The following is a 22955-nucleotide window of genomic DNA, read 5'->3' on the forward strand; positions in this document are numbered from 1 at the left end:
TCCAGGCAACTTTCTTTTACAGGGGAGGAGCAGAGTAGCTTTTCAATTCAAACTGAACTGTTATCAGGGGAGTTCCAGACAATCACACTGTAATTTTTTTTTTATTATTCATTTAAGTAAAATAAATATGGCCTAACATAAAACTGATGAACTATTAGCTGTAGGTCTTGCCCACAGATTAAAACAGCCCTCTGAAAAGGGATCCAGGCTCAAATGCAGAAACTGCACACCAGTAAAACTTCATGTTCATCCAACACAAGCTGGTGCAATTATAAAAGAAAATGGAAAAAAACCCCCACAAGATCAAGTGAGTTATAATAGGGAAAAGCTGATGTGGCTTTTGTAGTGAAAATTACACTTCACAAATCTATGAGAGCTCTGAAGGAGACCAGATTTTCACTGCCAAGACTGATTTGATTACACCTTTGATTACAGAAATTAGGTTTACATTCAACTCGCATGATTCAAATAGCTGAATGCTCAAATTTTTTTGTAGTCTTTCAACCTATTTCGCAGCACGAACATTAACGTTTATAATTTTTTTCTTTAACTTAATTTTGTAAAATCCTCCAACTCCACCCTCTTGCTCAGGAAAATCATTTAGCATTGAAATGCTACAGCAGATTTGAAATTAAAATATTATAGCTACATACATAGTTTTTCCATGAGCTCAGACTATGACTGCTTTATAAGCCTACTAATATAGAAGGCTGTAATAATACGGTTTATTCAAAATATCATAATATAATTCATTTGATGATGCAGTAAGTACCAAATTTCACCTAGCGCTGACATTCATAGTGCCATTTCCCAGATCATAGTGAAATGTACCATTCCTTGCAAAACCTTTAGCTAAAAGAGCCTGTCAAGAAAGTAACTGGTTTCTAAACAAAGACATTCAAAATCTTACTGACCTGTGTGTGTTTTAACATGACAATCCAGAGTGGATTTTACAGTGAAACTCTTTCCACATTCTTCACACTTATACGGCTTCTCTCCAGTATGGATACGAACATGCCTAATAATTCCAGAATACATGTATATGTGAATTTCTACTTTTATGTCAGTTTGTAAAAGTACTTATTTTGTATCTTACTAATTTTAGAATTAACTGAATACTTATATTAACATTACATGAAGCAAAACTAGTAGAGAAGATGATTTAAGCATTTGCCATTTTTCAAACATTTTTACATGTTTTTATATGCGAGTCCTATAGCAAGAAAAAATAATTTATTCTAAAATTTCATAATCATCATTTTAATACTGCAGGAAAAGAAATATGAAAAGGCTGGGTTAGTCATATTCAGAATATAGAACATTTTGACACATATTTAAACCGTTCTGAAAAAGAAAAATGTATGTAAATATGGGTCAACCTTTAGCTTAGGCATAAAAAAGTTATATGAAACTATTACTGCTAAGTTTCTGGTGAACAACTTAGAAAATCAAAAAATACACAAAACTTTTCCACTCCTTACCTGACTAAATCACTGGGTTTTTTAAAGCTTTTGGGGCAATAACTACAACAGTTGGCATATTTGGGCTCTGCTTCCAGTTCTGCTTGCTTATCTTTGATCTCACTAATTCTATCTTTCTCTGCAGCAGACTGGACAAGAACTTTTTCTGAGACAGTAGCACTTTCTCGAGGCCTAATCTTTGCCAGTTCTGCTGTTTCTTCTTCTGTAAAAGTTATGACACCAGGACGAGATTTTCTGGAAGTTCTTTCAGAGTTTTCATCATCATCTTCAACACATGCAACTATTTAAAAAAAAAAAATACACACGTCTGTTTAGTTTAATCTGTCAGCTGAAATTGCAAAAATAGAAGGGTTTATTATTAAACACACGGCCACTACATTACGTGCTTGGACTTAAATCTCCTTCGGAGGTCTAACTACTCATGTCTGTATTTCTTTTAAATAAAGCCGGATTTTTTATTTTTACAATAATTAAATACAGGTATGAGTAATTTAGGACAAAAAATGTTCTACTCCTGGAAAACTGCTTTCTTTAAACGATTTACATAACAGAGCAATTTCAGTGGCTGGGGGGCATAGGCCAATTTCATGCCGGAAACTGCTTTCTTTAAACGATTTACATAACAGAGCAATTTCAGTGGCTGTGGACATTAGACATTATCCATGCTGGAAGGCTAATTTATAACATTCCTGTTATAGCATTCATGTAATCCACTGAAACATTTGTACTTGTTTTGTAGTAAGGACTGTAAGAGTAAAAATGAAATAATTTACCTCCCCCTCCTGTTTCTGTAGCTGCTGCTACAGCTGAGGAGACTGCCTGATGTTTTTTCATATGTTTTTTGCAGTGAACAGTTGTTCGAAAGCTTTCATCACAGAATGGGCACTTGTAAGGCTTCATGCTCATGTGAGTTGCCATGTGCCTCGTAAGGCTGCCATTAGTTGTGAAGGAGGTATTGCAAATGCTACAGCTGAATGCTTTAACTCCTTAAAGTAACAGAAACAAATAAGTAGCATGCCATTTGTTTAAGTTTACTTATACAGGACATTTACAAAACCCAAACGTAAGTTAAGCTAATATAGAGCTGGTATACTCTGTTACCTGTATGAGTCTTCTCATGTGACTTAAGAACTCCTGAGGAAACAAAGCCACAGCCACAGAGTTGGCATTTATAAGGTTTCTCACCAGTATGTGATCGTACGTGTTGTTTCAAATGGCTGGATTTCTTAAAACCCTTGTTGCAATATTCACATCTTTTAGAAGAAAATTGTTTTCATTAGTTGCATATAATTACTAGCCATAAAAGATTCAGGAAATTCTGTAACAGAACCTGAAAGTGTAACAAACCTATATGAACGCCTGCTTTGATCTTCATTATCCTCAAGAAAATGAGGCCGTTGGGTATGCAATTCAAGTTCTTCTTGTGATGACTGATCTTGTATCAAGCGAGTAGTCTAGAAATCAAAGCCTCAAGTAAATTTCAATAACACAGTATTGAAATAAAGTCACACAAATAGGCAAGAAGAGATTACAGCATTTACAGTCAACACAAGTAATCAAAATGATGCTTTCACAAATTTTTGACGAGAAATTAAGAGTGCGATATGATACCTCACTCTTTCCTAATGAGAAGGAAAGCAGCAACATGTGCACCTACTGAATCGGAATAACCAGAAAATGTGGTGCACTTACACCTCCCTGTGAATCTAGACAAAAATGTGTCTTGAGTCTCATACATTTTCTGGTGTTTGAGGTGTTAAATGTAACACTAAAGCAGCCATTTTAAACAGTATGAGCCCCACACTGAGTAGCAAAATGCACAATGGTGCTGACAGACTTCACTCCTTTTTGAACAGGTTTTTTCTCTAAGCAAAATCCACCACAGAATAATCCTCAAGAATGACAGTATGTTGTAAGATTTGAAGAGAAAACTCCAAAGCCTGTAGGCTGAAATTACTCAAACTCTTCCAGATCCTAAAACCCACCTCAGTTCTCTGACTGACATCTGCCCTTTGCAAACAAGCATGAAAGGACAATAATTCATGCAGGTCATCATGGTAAACACATTACTACAGATGGCCTTTACAGTAGGTACTGCTACCATCATAAAAAGTTGTATTTAAACTGTATTTTTAGCAATTAAGCTCTTTTACAAATTTAACCAGATGAGAACCACAAAAGAATATCATACACTGCAATACGCAAGCTCCATGAATGATCACTACACATCTGTAATGTTATTTTTATTGCTTGATCATATCTATATCCATAGAAATTAAAGAATTAGGACAGAATATAGTGCAATAATGTAGAATTATTTTATAACATTAGGTCCTTTCCTTAGTTTTAGACCTACGATCCAACTTTATAGCATTATATCCTTTTTCAAGCCTAGAGCATCAAAACGTACAACTCTTTTTTAGAAACACGTAGCCAGGTCACTTATCCTCCCCCCGCCCTTTTATTTTCCAGTTGTTAAAACATAAGCAATCTAGAAAAGAAATCGTAAAACTTTTCTGACTTCTCAGTTTACCTAATCACCAATGAAATAGCTCAAAGAAACTCATCACTGAACACAAAACAATGAATTCTGCCTTCCAGCAGTACTTACTACGTTAATAGTGTCTGGATTTGGAACCTGAAGAAGGGCTGGTGGATGGTAACTTGTTGAAAGAGCCTGAGATTCAAGTGTGCTTGAATCCTGCAGCTGCTGTACAGCTGGAAATTGAGTCTGTTGATTGTAGCTGTCATTCACTGTAAAACCTGCCAGAAATTAAACAGTCACAAACCTGGAAAATACACTGAATGGGACTTTGAATAACACCACACTTTTTTGAAGACTACCTTCAAAAGAGATTAAGTAGTATTACCATATAGCAATACTCATTTTATACTCTTCACTGTTGAGTGGCAAAATACACAAATGTTTCTGGCATCTACGTAATATGCATAATAGGGTTACTTACCATTAGCTGGAATTCTATTGGAAAATCTCCTCCACAGAAAAACACTGTTTGAAGTTTCTTCGGGGTGCCACAATTACCTTAGAGCCATTGAAATTTTGAATTTCTTGTATGTAAGCATGCATGTGTCAAACAGGTTGACCCATCTCCCTTTATCCACGTTGGTACCACGCTCCCTTAACTACACTGGAAGCCGATCACAAGGATGCAAAGCTCAGTGGGGAGGATGGCGGGTGAGTGGAGGAGATGACCCAATAGGAGAACTCCAGTTTCTGATAAAGTAACCCCATTTTCTCCTACTTTGGATCTCCTCCACATATTCCCACTCTTTAGATAAAAGTAAAGTAGAGCCTCTCAAAGGCAAACTGCAAAGTAAAAAATAAACATATTTTTATTCACATTTCCAGTATAAAGACCTGAAATTTTTATTCGGTTTTGTTCTTATGAAATACCAGATCTTTATCACCTCCTTTTCTAAATGAATGAATGAAATGATAGTATCAATGACTTAGAGCCAGGGAAGTGTAGCTCAGATTGCAGGGTTTTTTAATGCTATTAGAGATGCCCTTTTATCAACCCCTCTAAGCCTTAATACTTCTAATATTAAAAAAAATTAAAAAATCAATGTTATGTGGAAAAAAATGAAACCACAAGTATCAGTAATTAAGGTAAGGGCAGCAATTTTACTATTTCTGTGCAGTTTGCCTTTAGTGGACAAAAAGGATGAAGATTATGAAAACAGGGTAGAAACAAACCCACATCAGATGATCACAGCATCAAAGGCCAAAAAGCAATGCTTAAAGAATGTTTTGAATTACAGTATATCAAAAACTGGGATGTGTTAAGTTTAAGCAGAAATTTTCCCAAAAGATACTTTTCACAGCAGAATACTGTTATCAATATAGGAAAAACACCTATTTGTATGCTATTGCTTACACCATAGAATGAAAACTAACAAACGTAAATGAATCTTGAAAGCATTATTAGTCAGGTTGTAACTTATCGCCAAACCTAATTCTGCAACTTGTATATTATTTTCTCTCCTAGAACTAGCAAGATTACAAGAAAAAAAGATTCAACAAGCTGAACCTTGCACCTCAATTACCCTTAGTGAAATGCCAGAATAAAAAAGTAGCCTGAAGAACAGCGATGTAAAGCTTTACGGTGATAAGAGGGTTGCTAATTTCTATTTTCAAATACATTTTAAAAGCACCTTTATGGGAAAATGGTATTCCCGCTACACTTGATGAGAACACAAAAAACCCAAGCCTCAAGAAACTGAAGCCAAAGTGATGCCACTTCCATGCCCTACATAAAAAAAAAAGGACATAACTATTAAATACACAAAGAAACAGCTATCTAAAAAAAACTGAAATTTTTTTTTAATTGGTAATTTTTACTAGCTAAGAAGGAAAAAAGAAGTTGGTATACAATGATCTGTTTCACTTCACAGTGTTTTAATAAAAGCAGTTATTGACATCCTGAAAATTTTCCCAGGATCATGCAACACAATGCTCACGAAGAAAAGTTCTGAATGTCGAGGTATTTGGGGACAAACCAAAGAAAGAAATACTACTTCTTAAAGAAGTTCTGGAATAAATATAAACCAATGCTGTAACAAGAATACACATGATGCATCCCCATTTTGCTCAATACCTAATATGAAGGTCAATTTCCACTCAAAATTTTAAAAAGATTTGACAATTTTGAGCATGCTAAAGGCATTTGTTGCCACCATACTATTTCTACAGAACAGCATGGGGAAAAAAAAAACAAACCAACCCAAAACAAATAACCAAACACCAAAAAACAGACCTTCAGTCTGAGAAAGAGACAGAAATAAATTTCAGAACCTTTATTTTCTGCTCTTGTTTTCATCATTATATATTGCTTCCCAGAAGCTTTTGCTTAATCTGCAAAGAACAGAGAGCATCTTAAGCTCTGTATAATAAGGGCAGTCTCTTACTGCAAAGTCCTCTAAACTTGGAACTGGATTTTGTGTTATTTCAGTACAAGTAATCATTTGCATTGCTTGTTTTTTCTTGGCTTTAGGACATCACCCAACCTATTCTCTCCTACATTAACAAAACATAGTGAAAGAATAGAACACTCTGGAAATCGGTTTACTAGTAGAAAGATAGGTCTTGCATATGAGAATCATAAAATAACAGTATGAGAGTTCATAGCAAATATACTATTTGGTTTAGACAAAACTTGAAGTCTTTACTGACAGATCATTTGAATTCTAACATTACAAACATATCTACATGCACATGTGCATCTCTGTGGGGGTCAGTGACTAGCAATTAAGTGTTCTGCAGGTTTGCTTCCTAGGCAATTTTTGGAACCAGCTGAACAGTATTGACGGAATCGGAATTCCAAGTCTTGAGATTGCAGATCAGCTTCTTAGGAAAGCAAAACAGCAGTCTGGTGGCAAGGGTATATTTGTACGGGCTACAGAATAACAGTATTTGGACTTCTTGTAGTTTTTCAAGACCACTTGCCTATCACCACTAATTGAATTATTAACATTCAACCATGCTTACAGGGAGACTTTAAAGGAAGAAAAGGTGACATAATCTATATGAAAACACATTTGGTGACAGATGATATTCAGTAACACAAAGACATTTGCTGATAAAAGATCCATTTGGTTGTTCTGACCTCACTAAAAAGTCTTCAAATGAAGATGCCCGAGTATGTAAACTACAAAGAACAGTGAAGTCCTTTTTGTCAGCCTTCAAAGCTAGCTCAAATGAATAATAGGTTATGATACAGCAGCACCCTCATAAGATCTGCACTTTACAAGTCTGAACATATCAAGAAGAAAATCTATCTGAACAAACCAGAAATTCTGTAAAAGTATTACAAACAAACCTGAAAGAATAAACAAAGTTCTGTCAGGTCTGTGCAGACCTAGAGATCAGCCTCATCTGTCTGAAATGCAAAGATTTTCTTTTTTTTCTTAAAAAAATGAAAAAGAAAAATAAAAAAACCTACTGAAGATTTTTCTAAAACTCCTACGTTGTTTTATTAATAAACACTGAGCCAGAATACTTTAACAAGAATACAGACTATAAAAATCAAGGATAAAAAGACATAGTGTTTTAAGCTTGAATGTTCTGCCTAGCTGATAGGAAAAAGAAATTAGGAGCATGAAGCACAGATGCAGACATAGGGAGAGGGTCGACCAATTTAACGCATGCATCCGCGCAAATGCTTACCTACCTGAAATTCAAAAATTTTGAAGGGCTCCAGGATCTTCAAGGAAACTTCAAAGAGTTGGGAATCTGTGGATGAGATTCCAAGTAGAATAGGAGACATCTTATACAAATGAGACTTAAAAAAACCCCGACACCACAAATGTTCTGATTCTCTGTACCGATTTTATAATGTACTGATGATCAGCCTAGATTTCTGATGATGAAAGAATTGTTTTGTGAGATCTAGAACAGGTCTCCCCCCTCCCCAAGAAATCACTCAGTATTCAATATTTGTTTAATGGAGAAGATACACATACATAGAAACTGAAGTCTAAATAAGATAACAAAACAAGGTTTACGTATTGGATTTTAACATTCAAAGGAGCTGTAAAAACCCAAACAAAAACCACCACCACTCTTGAGAGTAACACAGAGTGAAAGGTTGCACTTTTTTGCTGTAGTCTCTTTTCATTCATTTGGAAAACTGTAAAAGGTAACCACTGAAAATAATCCATACGGTTTTAACAGGACCTGGTTCAGTCTTGTTTAATAAAGGCAGAGACTAATTTTTTTCTGAGTTACATAGAAAGCAGCACAACCTAGAGAATCAAAATCGGCAACAAATTATACTATTTCTTCACAGCGTCATGCAACTTAGCACAGTTAATTACATTTTTACAAAAGGTGCTATACAATTAAACAGGGAATGAAATTAAGAACAGATCAGTTTAAGCAGATGGAATACCAATTACCAGTTATATAAATATGAAGTTATCTGCTGGAGTCAGAAACAAGGAGGAAGAGATCAACTGGTCAGCCAGTGAGGTATGCTTCCCAACCAAAACAAATGAAAACCCCTTTAACATACTCCCCCTTCCCTGCCCGCCCCCACAAAAACACCCAAACAAAACTAGTAGCTTCATATCAAGCAACAACTCAAGAAATCCAGCAGCGAAAAGCAAAGGAACACAGTCATTTCTTCATTCTCTGCAGGCTACATAAGCCTTACACATATTGCTCAGTATTTTGTAGGTAAAATAAAAAAAAAGTTTCCAAATGTTTACAATCTCTTAATTTGTTACTTATGTAGCTTTATAAAATACAAAAGGAAACTGCTGTGGTTAGGTGAAAGTATGGTTTTTACATGATTATATTTTGCACTGCCTTTTTCCATAATGAATCCCAACAGCTACTCAGTCAAATCTTAGACCGTGTTTCTGATCATCTCAGGTTATAAGCACGTATATTTAGGGGGAAAGTTGTGTAAACTGCCTGCTGCTACAGCAATTTCAAACACAATCAAGGAAAGAATATGAAATGCCTGACTATAAACCCCATTCTGTAATGCCTAAACATCGGCTCATAAAAGCAAAATCTATTTATAATTAAATATTCAAAATATTCTACCAAATATAGTTTCAAAATAGTAATTTAAGAAAAAGTTTTTGCAAGTTCTCTGCATTGCAGTTACTTTGACTGTGGATGCCCACTTTTGAAATGCTTTATGATAGCTATGCTGTAAAGCTGGATTTATAAAAATCACTTTTAAAAACTTTCATTTATTACTAACCTTGTGATAAGCCCTGTTGATCAAATGGCTGCTGTGTTATAGCTTGTTGTTCAAATTGAGTGATGTTTTCCTGTAAAGCATGCTGGGGTGTCACAAATCTATCTGAAATGGGGAAAGGAAGATGGGGGGGGGGGGGGAAAAAAGACAAAAAGACAAAAAGAAGAAAAGAAAAAAATATCAAGAAAAGAAGATGCAATTGACTGGATAATTCAGTTTTTCCCAAAAACCTACATTTTATAGTTATCTGAATTTTTACTGCATTAAAAATAAATTAAAAAAATCATTAGCTGAATAGGTATTTAAATCTTTGCTTATTGTAGGCTTTATTTATATCCCTCTGTAGTACTTGCTAACTCATTACACCATGAAAAAGAGCAAATAAGCAAAACCAAAATACTTTGTTCCACTATTACTAACAGAGTAAGTACATGAAATATTTTGTATTTTCCCACCTCAAAACACAGCTATTACTTCCTAAGTAGACTATATAGCAGTGTTTTTTATTAATAATAGAGGTGATATGGTCAAGTTTTGTGCACATAGTATTATTTTTCTCTATATTTGTTTAGTAGTTTTGTTTAATACAACTAAACAGTGCAAACCTTAATCAATCTTTTTATATTTTTAACAGTAAACCTAAACACCAATGAACGAAATAAATTGTATAATATACTTTAAGTAGTTAGCTTTCACTCCATGTATTTTTATAGTCGTTTACTCGCATCGTCTTGAAACCCAAATCATTGAAATTTGTGAATAAAAAGTTATTTGAGAACTTGTAAACTTACCTCATTATAAACCTTACCATATTTCAAATACTCACCCTCATCTTGCTCTAAAGGCTGATCGGCCAAGTGTTGTTCTAGTGCTGTTTCTTCTGTGCCTACTACTGGCTGCTGGTCTAACTCTAAAATAGCCTGCTGATCTGTTGCAACAGCTTCTGACTGTTGTAGCTCATCACTTTCAATCTCCACTTGCATCTGCGTAGAAACATGAATGCTCTGCTGATCTACTGTAGAATCATCTATTGAAGCAGACTGCTGATGCTGCTGAAGTTGCTGCGCAAGTTCATATCTGCAAAGAAAGGTAAGAAGGTCTTTTTATGGCTTCAGTTAGACAGTGATCCTAACTGTTTATGTGAACAAATTTTTGTTTTTATTATACCCCATACTTTACTACACCTCCAGAGCTACCTAAGTATTTGCTACTCATAAATAAACATCCTTATTCAATTATTAGTATTTGCTACGCAGCAAAGCTGCCTTTCCAAGTATCTTTAAGGAAGGGCTACTGAAATACACTGTAGGATTCATATAAAAATTGTAAACGTACCTATGAGTCTTCATGTGTTTTTTACAGTTTAGTGATGTTTTGAATGTTTTCTGACAATATGGACACATATATGGTCGAAGGTCATTATGGATCCCCATATGTCGCCTGAGGCTACCACCAGTAGTGAAGGCCCCGTTGCATATAAGACACTTAAAAGCTTTCAATCCAGTGTGTGTTCTAATATGTGCTTTCAGAACTCCAGCTGACACAAAACCTCTTCCACACTGAGAGCACTTAAATGGCTTTTCACCAGTATGTGACCTTTTTAAGAGAAAGCAGAAGTTAAAGACAGTTTGATTTACAAAGTTATTAAAAAACCAAATTTTAAAATGAGCAAAATAAACCAAACTAAGGCTTACTGCTGCATGGATGGAAGAGGCTTCAGTTAACAAAATCCAGAAATTAAAGCTTTAATAAATTATAAACAATCTGCATGTCATCACTGGCAGGGCTAGAAGCAATACTGTCTGACAGTTTTAATTATGTTCTACAGTCTAATCTTGTTTTCTGATCATACTTTGCCTCAATTAAAACATTTGCGTTGAATTTTTCCATGCCATACTAGTTCTTCAGACTAGTATATTGTCATTAACACACATTTTCCTCAATTCAGCTAAAACAATGTCCACAAAAGTTTGGAGAAAAATATACAGTCCTCCTCATATTATATACTACTACTACGTTTAATAACGAAACTTCTGAGAAAAGAACTGTGTCCATCCTGAATAGTCCCTGAGCAAGGCACAGTACAACTAGTCTTTCAGACTGCCATGTGAAAACAATATTGAAGTGGGTAAACTCTCTCACCTATACTATCAACATGTCCCACTCACTATATCCTTCCTTCCAGAGGTGCTACAGGAGTTTCCCTTTAGGACTACATCAAGATATAGAACAGACTGAAGGACAAGTTAGGAAGTGGAACGGAGTGCAATGAGAATTTGAAGGGTTACAACTGTAGCATCCCAGGAGTGAGCGCTAGGAGGAAGGCAATGTGAATGCTAGGAAATGGAAGATAAAGGAAGGAGGATTTAATAAAACTGGGAAAAGTTAGGGATGGCTTATGATTACAGTAGCCTTAGAAGTCTATGACCACCACATCAGATGCCATAATAAAGAAGTGTGACGGACACCAAGACTACTGTTTTGCTACCAATATACATCTATGGAAATCAGCAGTAGGGTATCCCAACCCTTCCTTGGTGTGCCTGTGGGAGAACCTGACACACTATTCAGTCCCTGCTCTATTGAAAATACCCCTACTACAAATTTCCCTCGGTTTCAGAGGGGGAAACAAGCTTCCTAAGCAATGATCAGCATCATTCTGTGAACAAGTGTCAAGTCTAGTAGTTTAGGTATAGCAATGCCAACTTATGAAGAACAAACACGGAAAACGAGAAAAATTTCTAATTCCTCTAAAAAACCCCGAACAAAACCAAGCTAAGCTAAGCTTCACTCAGTACTCTGTTGCAAAGATCAATCAGAAAGAAGCACAGTGGCAAGTGATTGGTACGCCCATCACATCTTTGTATTTTCAGTGTGGGAGAAGGAAAACAAAGATGCACGTAGTAAGTAACGAAGCTTTTAAAGATAGCTTATCCTGAGCTGGAGTACATGTATACCCAACAGCAGAATGAATTCAAGCACAGGCATTTGAAGAACAGAATTTTCAAACACAAAATGTATTCTGACAAAAAAAACCCAACTGTGAGTATTCAGTGCATGTAAACCAATTATTTAACTAATAAGCCGTTCATGTTCTGTATAATTAAAACACTTTCAATTTCCATTCAAAGGATCCTGACTGTGAAAAAGAAAAATGACCTAGGTAAATCAGTCAACTACATTTCTCTAACACAAATGAAAGATGAAAAATTATGAATCTAAATAAAACTGTAAACTACATAAATGCTTCAGTAAAATATGCATAAATTTAGCTTATATTTAGGCTAAATAAGGCCATCTTTAGGCAGATAAGGCCCTTTTTAGTGGCAACTAACATTTTAATGGTAACAAACCATTGACAGTTACACTCTCTTTAAGAAAATAGAGACACAAGCGTGAAACAATTAAAATCAACTATTTCAATGAAAGACAACGAAGGTGGTAATGATGCAGACCAGCAACACTCACTAATGTAAAATTATTTTGGTTTAAATCAATCCAGCTTGATTGTGTCTACAAAAGACAGTGAGAAATCTAGGTAGGGTATTACAAAAGGAAAAGATGTGATATTGCAAGACTTCCTCCCCCTCCCGTTAAGACAGCATATAGAAACCAAGAACTGTTTCAAGCCAGTTTGAGAACCTATCAATACAAAACTTGATTTGTAAGGAGAACATGAGGAACTCACCATGATTTGAAGTAGAGACAGGAGAAAGCGGTACAGAGCTTACATTGCAGAAACAAGCAGATTGCCACCTGCTTGTTTGGAAAATTTCCTTAGGTCCTAGCAATGATCTTTGGTGGCTTTTTTCGTATTTTCTCCTCCAGTTATTCATAGTTTATAAATCAGGGAGCAATGGTTGATAACTCAACTGAATTTCAAAGATCACTGCCTGTAAAACTGCAACCCAACCTAACTTTGAAGCTAGCCTTTCTTTTGAAAAGACGGTTGGATTAGTTACCTCCACTGGCTCCCCTCCAACCTAAATTTTTCTGTGACTCCATGACCTTGTGGTTGTAACAAACACCCACTATATGGAACTTGAACTAAACTTCAAGCAAAAAAATGATCCCCAAGAACGTTTACTCAATTACAATGTAAGCGTAAATTCTTTTAGGTTTAGTACACAGAAAACAGCACACAGAACAAAAAGCTAATTTCCTTCTCAAAAAATAGCAGTTACATACAAAGCAGATGATCTGGAGTATGCAATTACAAAATTATGACAAGAATTCACATGCAATGCTTGCTATTTTCTATACACAGTTTAGGAAAAAAAAGAGTCCAAGTGTTAATAAGCTAAACTGCACACTAAACACAACCACTTCTACTGCTAGGACTGCACATAGGTATGAATTAGTCCAAAGTCTCCTCCAACTTTATCAGAAAAATCAATTATCACTGGTTCACTACTTAGAGACAGTAAAAAAAGAAGTCTTTTCAGCAAACACTATATTTGTTATTACATACATTTCCTTTCTTCTTTGTATCTATTTTACCTGATGTGTTGTTTAAGATGACAAGATTTTTTATAGGCTCGATGACAATAAAAACATTTGTATGGTCTGTCTGCATCATTCACAAAATTATTGTTAAAATAATTTTGGAAGAACTGGCTATTCCTTGGGATTGGCTGGATAAGACCTGCACATATAAACACACACAAAAAGGAAAAATGAATTGGTAAAGTTATTCCAAAGTTGCAGTAGTCTGAAGAGGTTGTTTTTTGGAAAAAAAAAAGTGACTTTTAGTATGCAAGAATGTAAACAAAACGAGCATGTTTTCAGCACTTATTTAAAATTATGCATGCATCTATTTATCATTATACATTATATTGTATATGCTATCTATTTTAGCGATAGCTGTTCTTTTATCCATAGGTTCACCTCATTACATTAAGCCTCACGTATGTCCAAAATAAGCATTAACTTTAAAAAAAGTTGACAGTTATGAATTTACCGCTAATCAAATAATATTTTGCTCTTCCAACCTCGACCTTAACCAAATGACATTTAATCAATGTACCCCAGATAGACATTGTAACTTGACAAATATTTAATATGCATTTTGTGAAAAGTACAAAACACCATGATATATATCTGCCTTTACTTAAAGGATAAAAAAAGTGCATTAAAAATTGTTGTATTTGTGCATCATCTACTTTGGCTAATCAGTCAGTCTTGCTAATTCTCTGGGTACATCCAAAAATTTATTGGTAAAAAAACCCCAAACCTCAAACCAACTTATTTAAACAAATACTCTTTATACACTGTTCCCTGAAGTCAGTCAAGCGTAGTTTTGGAAAATCAGTTAAAAGTTCCTGCTATCAAATGTCCAACTGCTAGTGGAAGAGTATTCTGTCTCAGAAGCAGCCAACAGAAGGGCATCATCCCAAACACCGTGACAGAATGGGAACAGTAGCAGACTTCTCAAGTAAAAAAAAAAAAACTCATCATCATTTACACATCTGTGAACTCAAAGGTACTCATCACAATACTAATATACAAGGCTGAGGGAGTGATGCAAAGTTTCAACAAATATGCAAAAGATCCCTTTATGGTCCTAAATATTCACAACAAAAGCCTTTTACACCATCTTTTCTTTCTTCAGACTGCTTCATCTAGCATGCTATCTTTCATATTCAGAAAGGAAAGCCTGAAGGGTTTCTGCTGACTTCCAGATGTAAAAGAAAAGAGCAGAAGACAAGGAGAGGGAATTCTCCCAATTTTGAGAAGAGATGGCAACAATGAAAAAAGAAGTTTCTCTGTCTCAGACTTGAAAAGGTTTATGTGTGTATATATATGTATATTATACATATATATATTTATAAATACACATATGCACAAACTTCCTTCACCTTCCCCAACTCACTCAGTTGGTCTAGTAAAAACATTTTCTCTCAAAATAAAACACAAACCAAAACAAAAACCAAACAAAAAAACAAACAAAAAATCCCACCAAAACCGCAACCCTACTTTTTAAATTCCTTCTGGCATCCTTCTGTGATGATAATTAGTAGTAGTATTCAGGAGATGACACAAGTCTTCCAAATCAGAAGAGAAGAAACTCCGTATGACAAATATTTATTCTCAGTTATTTTTGATCATATAAAAGCAGAATAATTCAGTTAATGAATGATAGCTAACTTGTGAGTGTATCCCAGGTTACAATGATTCTGGTCTGCAGAAGCACTGCAGAAATTCCTAATAACATAAATAACAGAACAGAAATAACAGAAATTCCTAACAAAACACTTCCAAACGATTTACTCAACCTGTTCAACTCAGATGAATTAAACATTTCTCCAAACTGTTAGAATAGTTAAAGGTGGCTCTACACGGGATATAGCAAGTCAGCAAAATAGTTCCGAGTTCTATAAAAAGGTATTTTTCCTCCCATCAGTTCCACTTTATACATAACAGAACAGAAATAACAGAAATTCCTAACAAAACACTTCCAAACGATTTACTCAACCTGTTCAACTCAGATGAATTAAACATTTCTCCAAACTGTTAGAATAGTTAAAGGTGGCTCTACACGGGATATAGCAAGTCAGCAAAATAGTTCCGAGTTCTATAAAAAGGTATTTTTCCTCCCATCAGTTCCACTTTTGGAACCACAGTACACACTAGAAAAATTGCAATAATTTTTTTGCGATTCCTAGTCAATAAATACCATCAACTAATGGAATAAAATGAAACAAACATTGTAACAGGTAGAGAACAATTTGCAGACTTTTTTTTATAGACTTTTAGAGTAATTTAGACTTATTTAAAAAGCAAAATATGTATCAACTTTCATTATTTTTTCTTCATCAAAGGTGCCACTCAAAGATTAACACTAGTACAGAGCAACAATATTAGTTTCTTGACACCTCTACAAGAAATAAGATTTTTTTTCTGGGAACAGTGGAAATATTGTCAGTGGGTTGAAAAGAACGTGACACCTTCTAGACAAATGGTGGAACTTCTTATTTTTACATTGAACATTCCAATATCAGCAGAGTTCAGGTGTTACCAGTACCTGTAGGAAACAGCTTTTATAGTATTTCTTTTTTGTTAATATTTTTTTTTTCCAAAAAACAGAATTTCACCGCACAGATCTTAATTGTACTGAAGTGCATTTTTCTTTAAAATCAAGAAATAGGACTGTGTCTGTTTCCAGGCTTCACTCAAGAAAGAAATATTGTGTGATCTGAATATCTGAAGCTGTCAGCTAAGTTTTGTTGCTACTCTGAAAATTTAAGTTTCTCATACCTGATACCAAAACAACCACTACTCTTCCAGTAATTCCTGGAAGCAGTGAAAGCAAAAGGATTTTTCAAGAGTGATAAAGATTTTAGGCTGAAGATATTACCAATATAATATTCTACTATATAAAGATGACTACAGAACAGACAAGGCAGGGGTGAGCAGAATGGCGACTCAAACAACAATGAAGAGTAAACGCCTTGCCCACCACATTGACCTCTACTGGACAACAATATACATTGTCTTGAATGAGCTGTACAACAACTTACCTTCTTCCAAAAAGTGGTTTTATGTAATGTTGTAACAATTATTCTACAACAGAATTAAAATAACTGTATGAATTCTCTACAGCATGTTCCAGAATTATTCTGCCCTTTTTTGAAATACTACCACTAATGATTACCACTAATTCAGTTGAGGTCACAATTATACCAAATACACTAAAATCATAGAACACACTGACTCCTTAATATATGTAATTGAATAAACATGATCATCTCAAGAAGAATCTAGATCATGAACTGTCATCTTTTCTATACCAACAGTCTAACAATAGTTAAATTAAACTCCTCTCCTAATGTAATGTAAAAATGTGCACGCTTTTTTCTGGTAAGGATTATACGATTTCTCTGTAAATAAAAAAGACTCTTCTTATTAATTCTAGTGTAAGCAAACTATAAAATATGGCACTTTTCTGAAGCCTTATTATTTCTGACTTATTTCAAAGTGCAACTTCCTGAATAAGCTCTGAACGTGTTTGCTTCATTAAACTGTGACCTCTATTTTCAGTGAAATCCAAATTTCAAGAGAGCATGGATTTACTCGCTCTTTACCTAAATCAGTTATGAGTATGGGCTCTTGCAAGGGAATGTCCGGTACTGGAACACTCGTCTTTCCTACTCGAACTTTTGCAGGTTTACGTTGGTGTCGCAGCTTTCTTAGTTCAGTATGTTTAAAATGTGAAGCAATATGAGTCTTCCGGTGGCCTGATGTTCTAAACTTTTTGTCACAGTGAGGACAAGCAAAAGGCCTAACACCTGCAAAAGATTAAAAAAAAAAAAAAATATTAGTTTGTGATTTTATTTCCACCGCCCTAGAAATGTAGCTTTGGAATACAGATTCTCTTTTCTACATTTTCTTTTCTGTTTTCTATCAGGGTGTTTATTGTTAAATAGGTTTTCAAAACAGATCCATAAAATCCAATCAAAAGAAAGTTATGAAAAGGCTTAACTACTAACTGGTTGTAACACATCACTTTAATCAAGCTTGTTATCAGGGAACTGGATGATGCAAAAGTGACAGCAATTTTCAAAGGGTTCCAGAAGCTATCCTAAGAACTGCAGATAGCAGGTCGAATGTCCTTCCAAAGCAAACTGCTAAAAAACCGTGAGAAAAAAGAATCAGCAAACACATAGACAAATGATATATAATAGGTTAAAACAGAGGAACAGCGATGTGACAAAGTTTAAAGAAATTCTAGATCGGTCTCTGAAAATGTCAACACTGTTTGATGGCAGTCAAAAAAGCATGCCAACAGGAATTATTAAAGACAGACTTTTGCAATGCAATATTCAGTAGAAATCTCCCTTGGAAAGGATACTGGAGAACTTGGTAAGTTACAGAGACAGGCGAAGCTGATGAACTTTCAGCTTTTGTTCAAGGGGAAATCTTGGACTTAGAAGGCTAGAAACATGACTGGGTATTATGAAGAAAGCTCTATAAAATCACAGGTGGAAAAAATGCACGAGAATGAACAATTCTTCACAATACAGTAACTAAAACATCATATGAAACTACTGAGCAGAATATTTAAAGCAACAGAAAGTATTTTACTCAACATGTAGCTCAACATTTGAATTCATTATGTTAGGTTGTTGTAGTAGTAAGTTCACATAGGTTTAAAATCAATTAGCTAAGTTCTTTGGAACAAAAATTTACAAAGTGCTGCTTAGTGCAGAGGTACTTCATAAAGGTGTACACAGAGGTGCTTCATAAAGTACAAGTGTAAAATGTAAAATAAAATACAGTAAAATGTACAAGTACACAGAGGTGCTTCATAAAGCCCTCAACCCGAAGATTAGCAGAAGGTAGTTGTACGCTGCTAAGCAGCATTACTTTAGCTTCCCTTTTTCCACATGTTGCCATCAGAGACAGCATATGGGGCTGAATGAACCTCTAACCTGACCCAGTAAGCCTAAACTGCTAGACAGAGGAAGAAGCAAACATCTCTGACAGGAAAAACAAGCGTGCTGAACCATGGCTAACTACATGCTGGAGTTCCGTAAACACTGGAGTACCTATTTTTCAAGCCACCTAGTGCTTTTGCCACTTTGAATGAGTCTGGCTTCTTAAATAAAGTAAGGTTGACTTTAAAGTAACAGAAAAAATACTGGTTTACAAGTTTACAAAAAACAAAGTGAAAAACTTTCTGCAGATGAATGCAACATTGATATTTCATGGACTAAAGGCATCTGACTATAAAACATATTGAACACCGAATGCACATAGCCAATGAATGATACTTTTGCAGAATGTAAATAAATACATAAACAGGAGTGAAAGGAAAGAGCAGCACATTTACAAGCTTATCTTGCTGAAAGCTTATTTACCTGCAAGAACAAAGAAAAAAAGTGGAAAACAACCAGGTAGTCCACCAAGAGTGGAAAATTCATTTTTCTCTGTGCAGAGGATAGAAGCTCAGCCACAGAAAAACGGGTATTGAAGACATCATACATGATGTAAACAAGAACCATATACACAGAGGAGTTTTAGGGTGTGCACTGTAAGATACTGAAAACAGGTAAGTTGGTGAAAACACCAAGCAACACCTTATTGTTGAAGATAAAATGGGAAGTAACCAAATAGACCCGAGTTATACAGTGGAATTATCAAAAAGTGTGGGCAAGGGGAGGGAAGAAAAGGCGCAGAGTAAATATGAAAGATGACTGGGGATAAGTAAAATCAGAACTCAAATTCTAAGAGTATGACTCTTTAGAAAGCACAATTAAATACTCACAATAGCAGTATTAAAAAGGAGCAACAGCTGACTCATCATCAGAAAAGTAAATGTCCATGGCTTTTGTAAGAGCCCAAAGAAAGTTTCAAACCCATGAAACACTAGAAAATTATATGATGGACTTAAAATTTTTGTCATAAGACACTAACACCAGTTCATTCTCCGATAGATATCAATGACACAATAGACATCTCTACATTTTAAGCGCTTCACATTGTCTTTTTCATTCAAGGTCTCACCCACATCACAGAAAACACAAACGCAATTTTGAGGCCTTACCTGTATGTAGACGAATGTGAACTTTTAAACTCCCTGAGGTGGAAAAGCATTTCATACAAAATTGGCACTTGAAAGCTTTAATGCCAGTATGTGTTTTTATGTGTGCTGTGAGAGTACTCTTAACGGCAAAGGCGCGGAAACACTGGGGACACTTGAACGGCTTCTCATGGGTATGAATGCGAATGTGGCGCACTAGATCACTTGGTTTTTTAAATTCTTTAGAGCAATATGGACAAACATGCCACCTTATTCCATTTTCTTCACGTATTGAACCTAAAATAAGGAACAACATCAAAATGGATGTGTTTAAAACATTTTAACAGTTCTTCAAAAATTCCACTACACCGACACCATTATACAAAGCAATCAAAACACAAAAGCACTTTGCCAAACAGATGCCATTACAATACACTTCGTAGACAATTAACTTCTCTATCAGATACATTCTACTTCACAAAAATAGTGATGGGCTGGAATGATAAAAACAAAACCCAAGAGAATCCTGTTGAAATTCCAACATTTTCATGCTACTGAAAAGGAAGAAGGTAAGAAAAGAAAAAATAAGAAAAAAGCTAAGAAATGTCTGACTTCACAGAATAGAAAGAATGTAATTTGTATGCCACTTAGAAATACAGAATGTAGGGGTAATGCAATATAATATACCAGTTAACTTACAAATACCATATCTAACACAACATTATCCAACAATGAATATAACTCCTCAACCATAACCACATCAAATTATTTGAAGTACTAAACACCTACCTACCTAACTGGGCGAGATACTTTATATGGCCCTCTCTTCGGCAAATTCAGACTTAAATTACAATTTATAAATTTTTAAAGGAGCAAAAATTGCATAAAAAGTCCTTCTGAAAGACTTATAATTTAAAGCTACTTTTTCACAAGAGTCATTTTATGATCCAAGAACCCTAAGCTCTGTCCTAAAGCAACAGCATACCTTTTCTCAACAAAAATGAGAAAAGAAGCTTCTAAATCCTATCAGGGTTTTTTTTTCATATATGCTGTTCCGTATCAGATATTCACTCATTTAAATCGGTTCACATAGTGTTTTTTTCTGTCAACCATGTGAATACACTGTGGTTATGTTATTTTATCAAAAATTAAAGGCAGTTGTGTTTGACTGTACAGCAGTGACCTTTTATTTTTATTTGCAGTCAGAGTTAGAAAGTTGTTACTGTTACTCACAAGGAACAAAATAGTTATTATTACCAGAGGAAAAAGTTAATGTTGATTTTTAGCACAGTTATGCTGGACAAGAAGAGATTTCAACTTTGGATCAATTTCTGCATCCCTTGCAAAGAAAAAAGCAACATCAATGTCTCTATGAAGTTACTATGGACAGAGCTCAATGACTGCTTATTATAGAGCTGTCTCCACCACGCCAGCCATTAAAGTACGATAGCTATACTTGGAACAAACCACTTCTAGCAACCTTAAAGCCTGATCAACCCTAACACTGCAGTTGCATTTAAGCACAGAAACAAAATCCAGACTTGCCTACACACAATACAGTAAGGAGGTGAAATATTAACATGCATTTATGGTAACAATATCAAATCAGTACAGTGATTCCAAACACAGGTGACATGAAGTATTATCCACAATGCCAACCTTCATCCTTCCCTACATGGCCTAGATCAGTGAAGATCTGCATGAGGCAGCAGCACAGCACTTCTGCCTCTGCGAGGCCTCACTTCCAAAGAGGAAGAGTAGCGCTTGCAAGAACCCTGCTCTGGGATACACCATGAAATCCCAATCCTCCTCAGAGAAGGATGACGGGGAAAAGATTCATATTCTTTCTTTTTTGTCCTCCTCCAAAACCTCCACTGACCTAAACCCAGAAGATTTAACAGTAACTTCACTTAATGCCATTCTGACACATTTTAGTGTCAGCATAATGAAAGTTATAAATGCTACTATCATAACTTATAGACATACTGTGTTTTAGATAAAAGTAGGTGAAGTTTGTAACTGATCCACAATACGTTTTGGGAAACCCCTTTAAAAAGCCATCAACACACCCACAAATACTGTAGTCCTTACAGCACAAAAAGTAGCAAACAGTGGCAACATTACCAGGTAAAAACGGTGATTTTTTCTTAATAACCTTTTTTTCTTTTTTATCCAGTTTATCTGTACTCTCTTGCTCCTTATCTTGTTCTGCATTAGAGTCAGCCTGATGATTTGAGAGAGCCTGGACATCCGGGTTCTGATCCTGGGCCCCAGGAGTCTTAGCCTGGCTGCAGTCAGCAGAATGTGCAGAGACGGGAATCGAAGACAACCCACTGTTCTCTAAAGCTTGCTAAAAGAGGACAAAAAACTTCTAGATTAAGAAAGAAACATTCCACAGTTAATCCAACTTTTCTCAAACAATTACTTAGAAGATATAACGCAAATATAATGAAAGGAATTAAATGTCTCATCCTCCCAGAATTTCAGCTGGATTTCAAATTTGCAAAAACATTCTTACCCAACATTGACTTCTGATTGTCTGTGAGATTTTAAGTTGGATTTCCTGCACTAATACAAGTGCCAACAACTGCCTTTCAGAAAAGTGCCAATTGTTTCTACAGAATCAAGCATTTGCCAGGAATATATAGCTATCTCTTATGCCTACTACATGAGAGAATAGTTCCCCATAAAAGGTCAAATTTGAAGCCCATCAGCTTGTGAAGAAGCCATAGATGATATAAAGAAAAAGGAAGAATGATAAACCAAAGAAAGGCTCAGAAAAGCTCAAAAGCCTCTGTTAACAAACCACTGATAACCATCTGACCAAGGCAAGAGCTATGAACTCATTTTTATGTACACCTGGAAGGGACTGGAGCGTAGGCACCTTTATGGATACTATTGTGACTGAAAAGGCTCTGGATCAAAGCCCTCAAACACACATTTAAGTAGGAGTGTGCAGATACTTGATCGTTTGGAAGAAAACTATGTTTTAGTTTTATTTTGTACAACAACATGGCTAGTGATGCTCGTACAATAACTTAAAGAACCAACCTCAAAGACCGATTTTTTTTTTAATAGCTACCAAGACAACAGTTATATTTTGTGTTGTAATTTGATACAACTACACATCACATTCTACACATTAGAGAACTCAGCACAGGTAACATGGTGAACCTGCACATAGCTACATGTAACATTGCCCTGGTTTTGGCTGGGATA

At 35.3% G+C, this 22955-nt stretch overlaps 1 protein-coding gene across 2 annotated transcripts in view; it reads right to left on the reverse strand.

Annotated features, from left to right (window-relative positions):
• Window positions 1-22955, reverse strand: part of ZNF236 (zinc finger protein 236) — an 88597-nt gene that overhangs the window by 35491 nt on the left and 30151 nt on the right. For both annotated transcript variants that reach the window (XM_019471361.1, XM_009276667.2), the window contains exons 9-21: window positions 21861-22086; window positions 19761-20033; window positions 17299-17502; window positions 13715-13859; window positions 10550-10810; window positions 10041-10291; window positions 9218-9319; window positions 4093-4244; window positions 2829-2935; window positions 2583-2734; window positions 2255-2467; window positions 1482-1761; window positions 915-1018 (exon numbers count right to left, since the gene is read on the reverse strand). In XM_019471361.1, the coding sequence (XP_019326906.1) occupies window positions 915-1018; window positions 1482-1761; window positions 2255-2467; window positions 2583-2734; window positions 2829-2935; window positions 4093-4244; window positions 9218-9319; window positions 10041-10291; window positions 10550-10810; window positions 13715-13859; window positions 17299-17502; window positions 19761-20033; window positions 21861-22086 (2470 nt within the window). The remainder of the gene's footprint in view (window positions 1-914; window positions 1019-1481; window positions 1762-2254; window positions 2468-2582; window positions 2735-2828; window positions 2936-4092; window positions 4245-9217; window positions 9320-10040; window positions 10292-10549; window positions 10811-13714; window positions 13860-17298; window positions 17503-19760; window positions 20034-21860; window positions 22087-22955) is intronic.

This window comes from Aptenodytes forsteri, unplaced genomic scaffold, assembly GCF_000699145.1.
Source record: "Aptenodytes forsteri isolate BGI_AS27 unplaced genomic scaffold, ASM69914v1 Scaffold97, whole genome shotgun sequence".
NCBI classification, from domain to species: Eukaryota; Metazoa; Chordata; class Aves; order Sphenisciformes; family Spheniscidae; genus Aptenodytes; species Aptenodytes forsteri.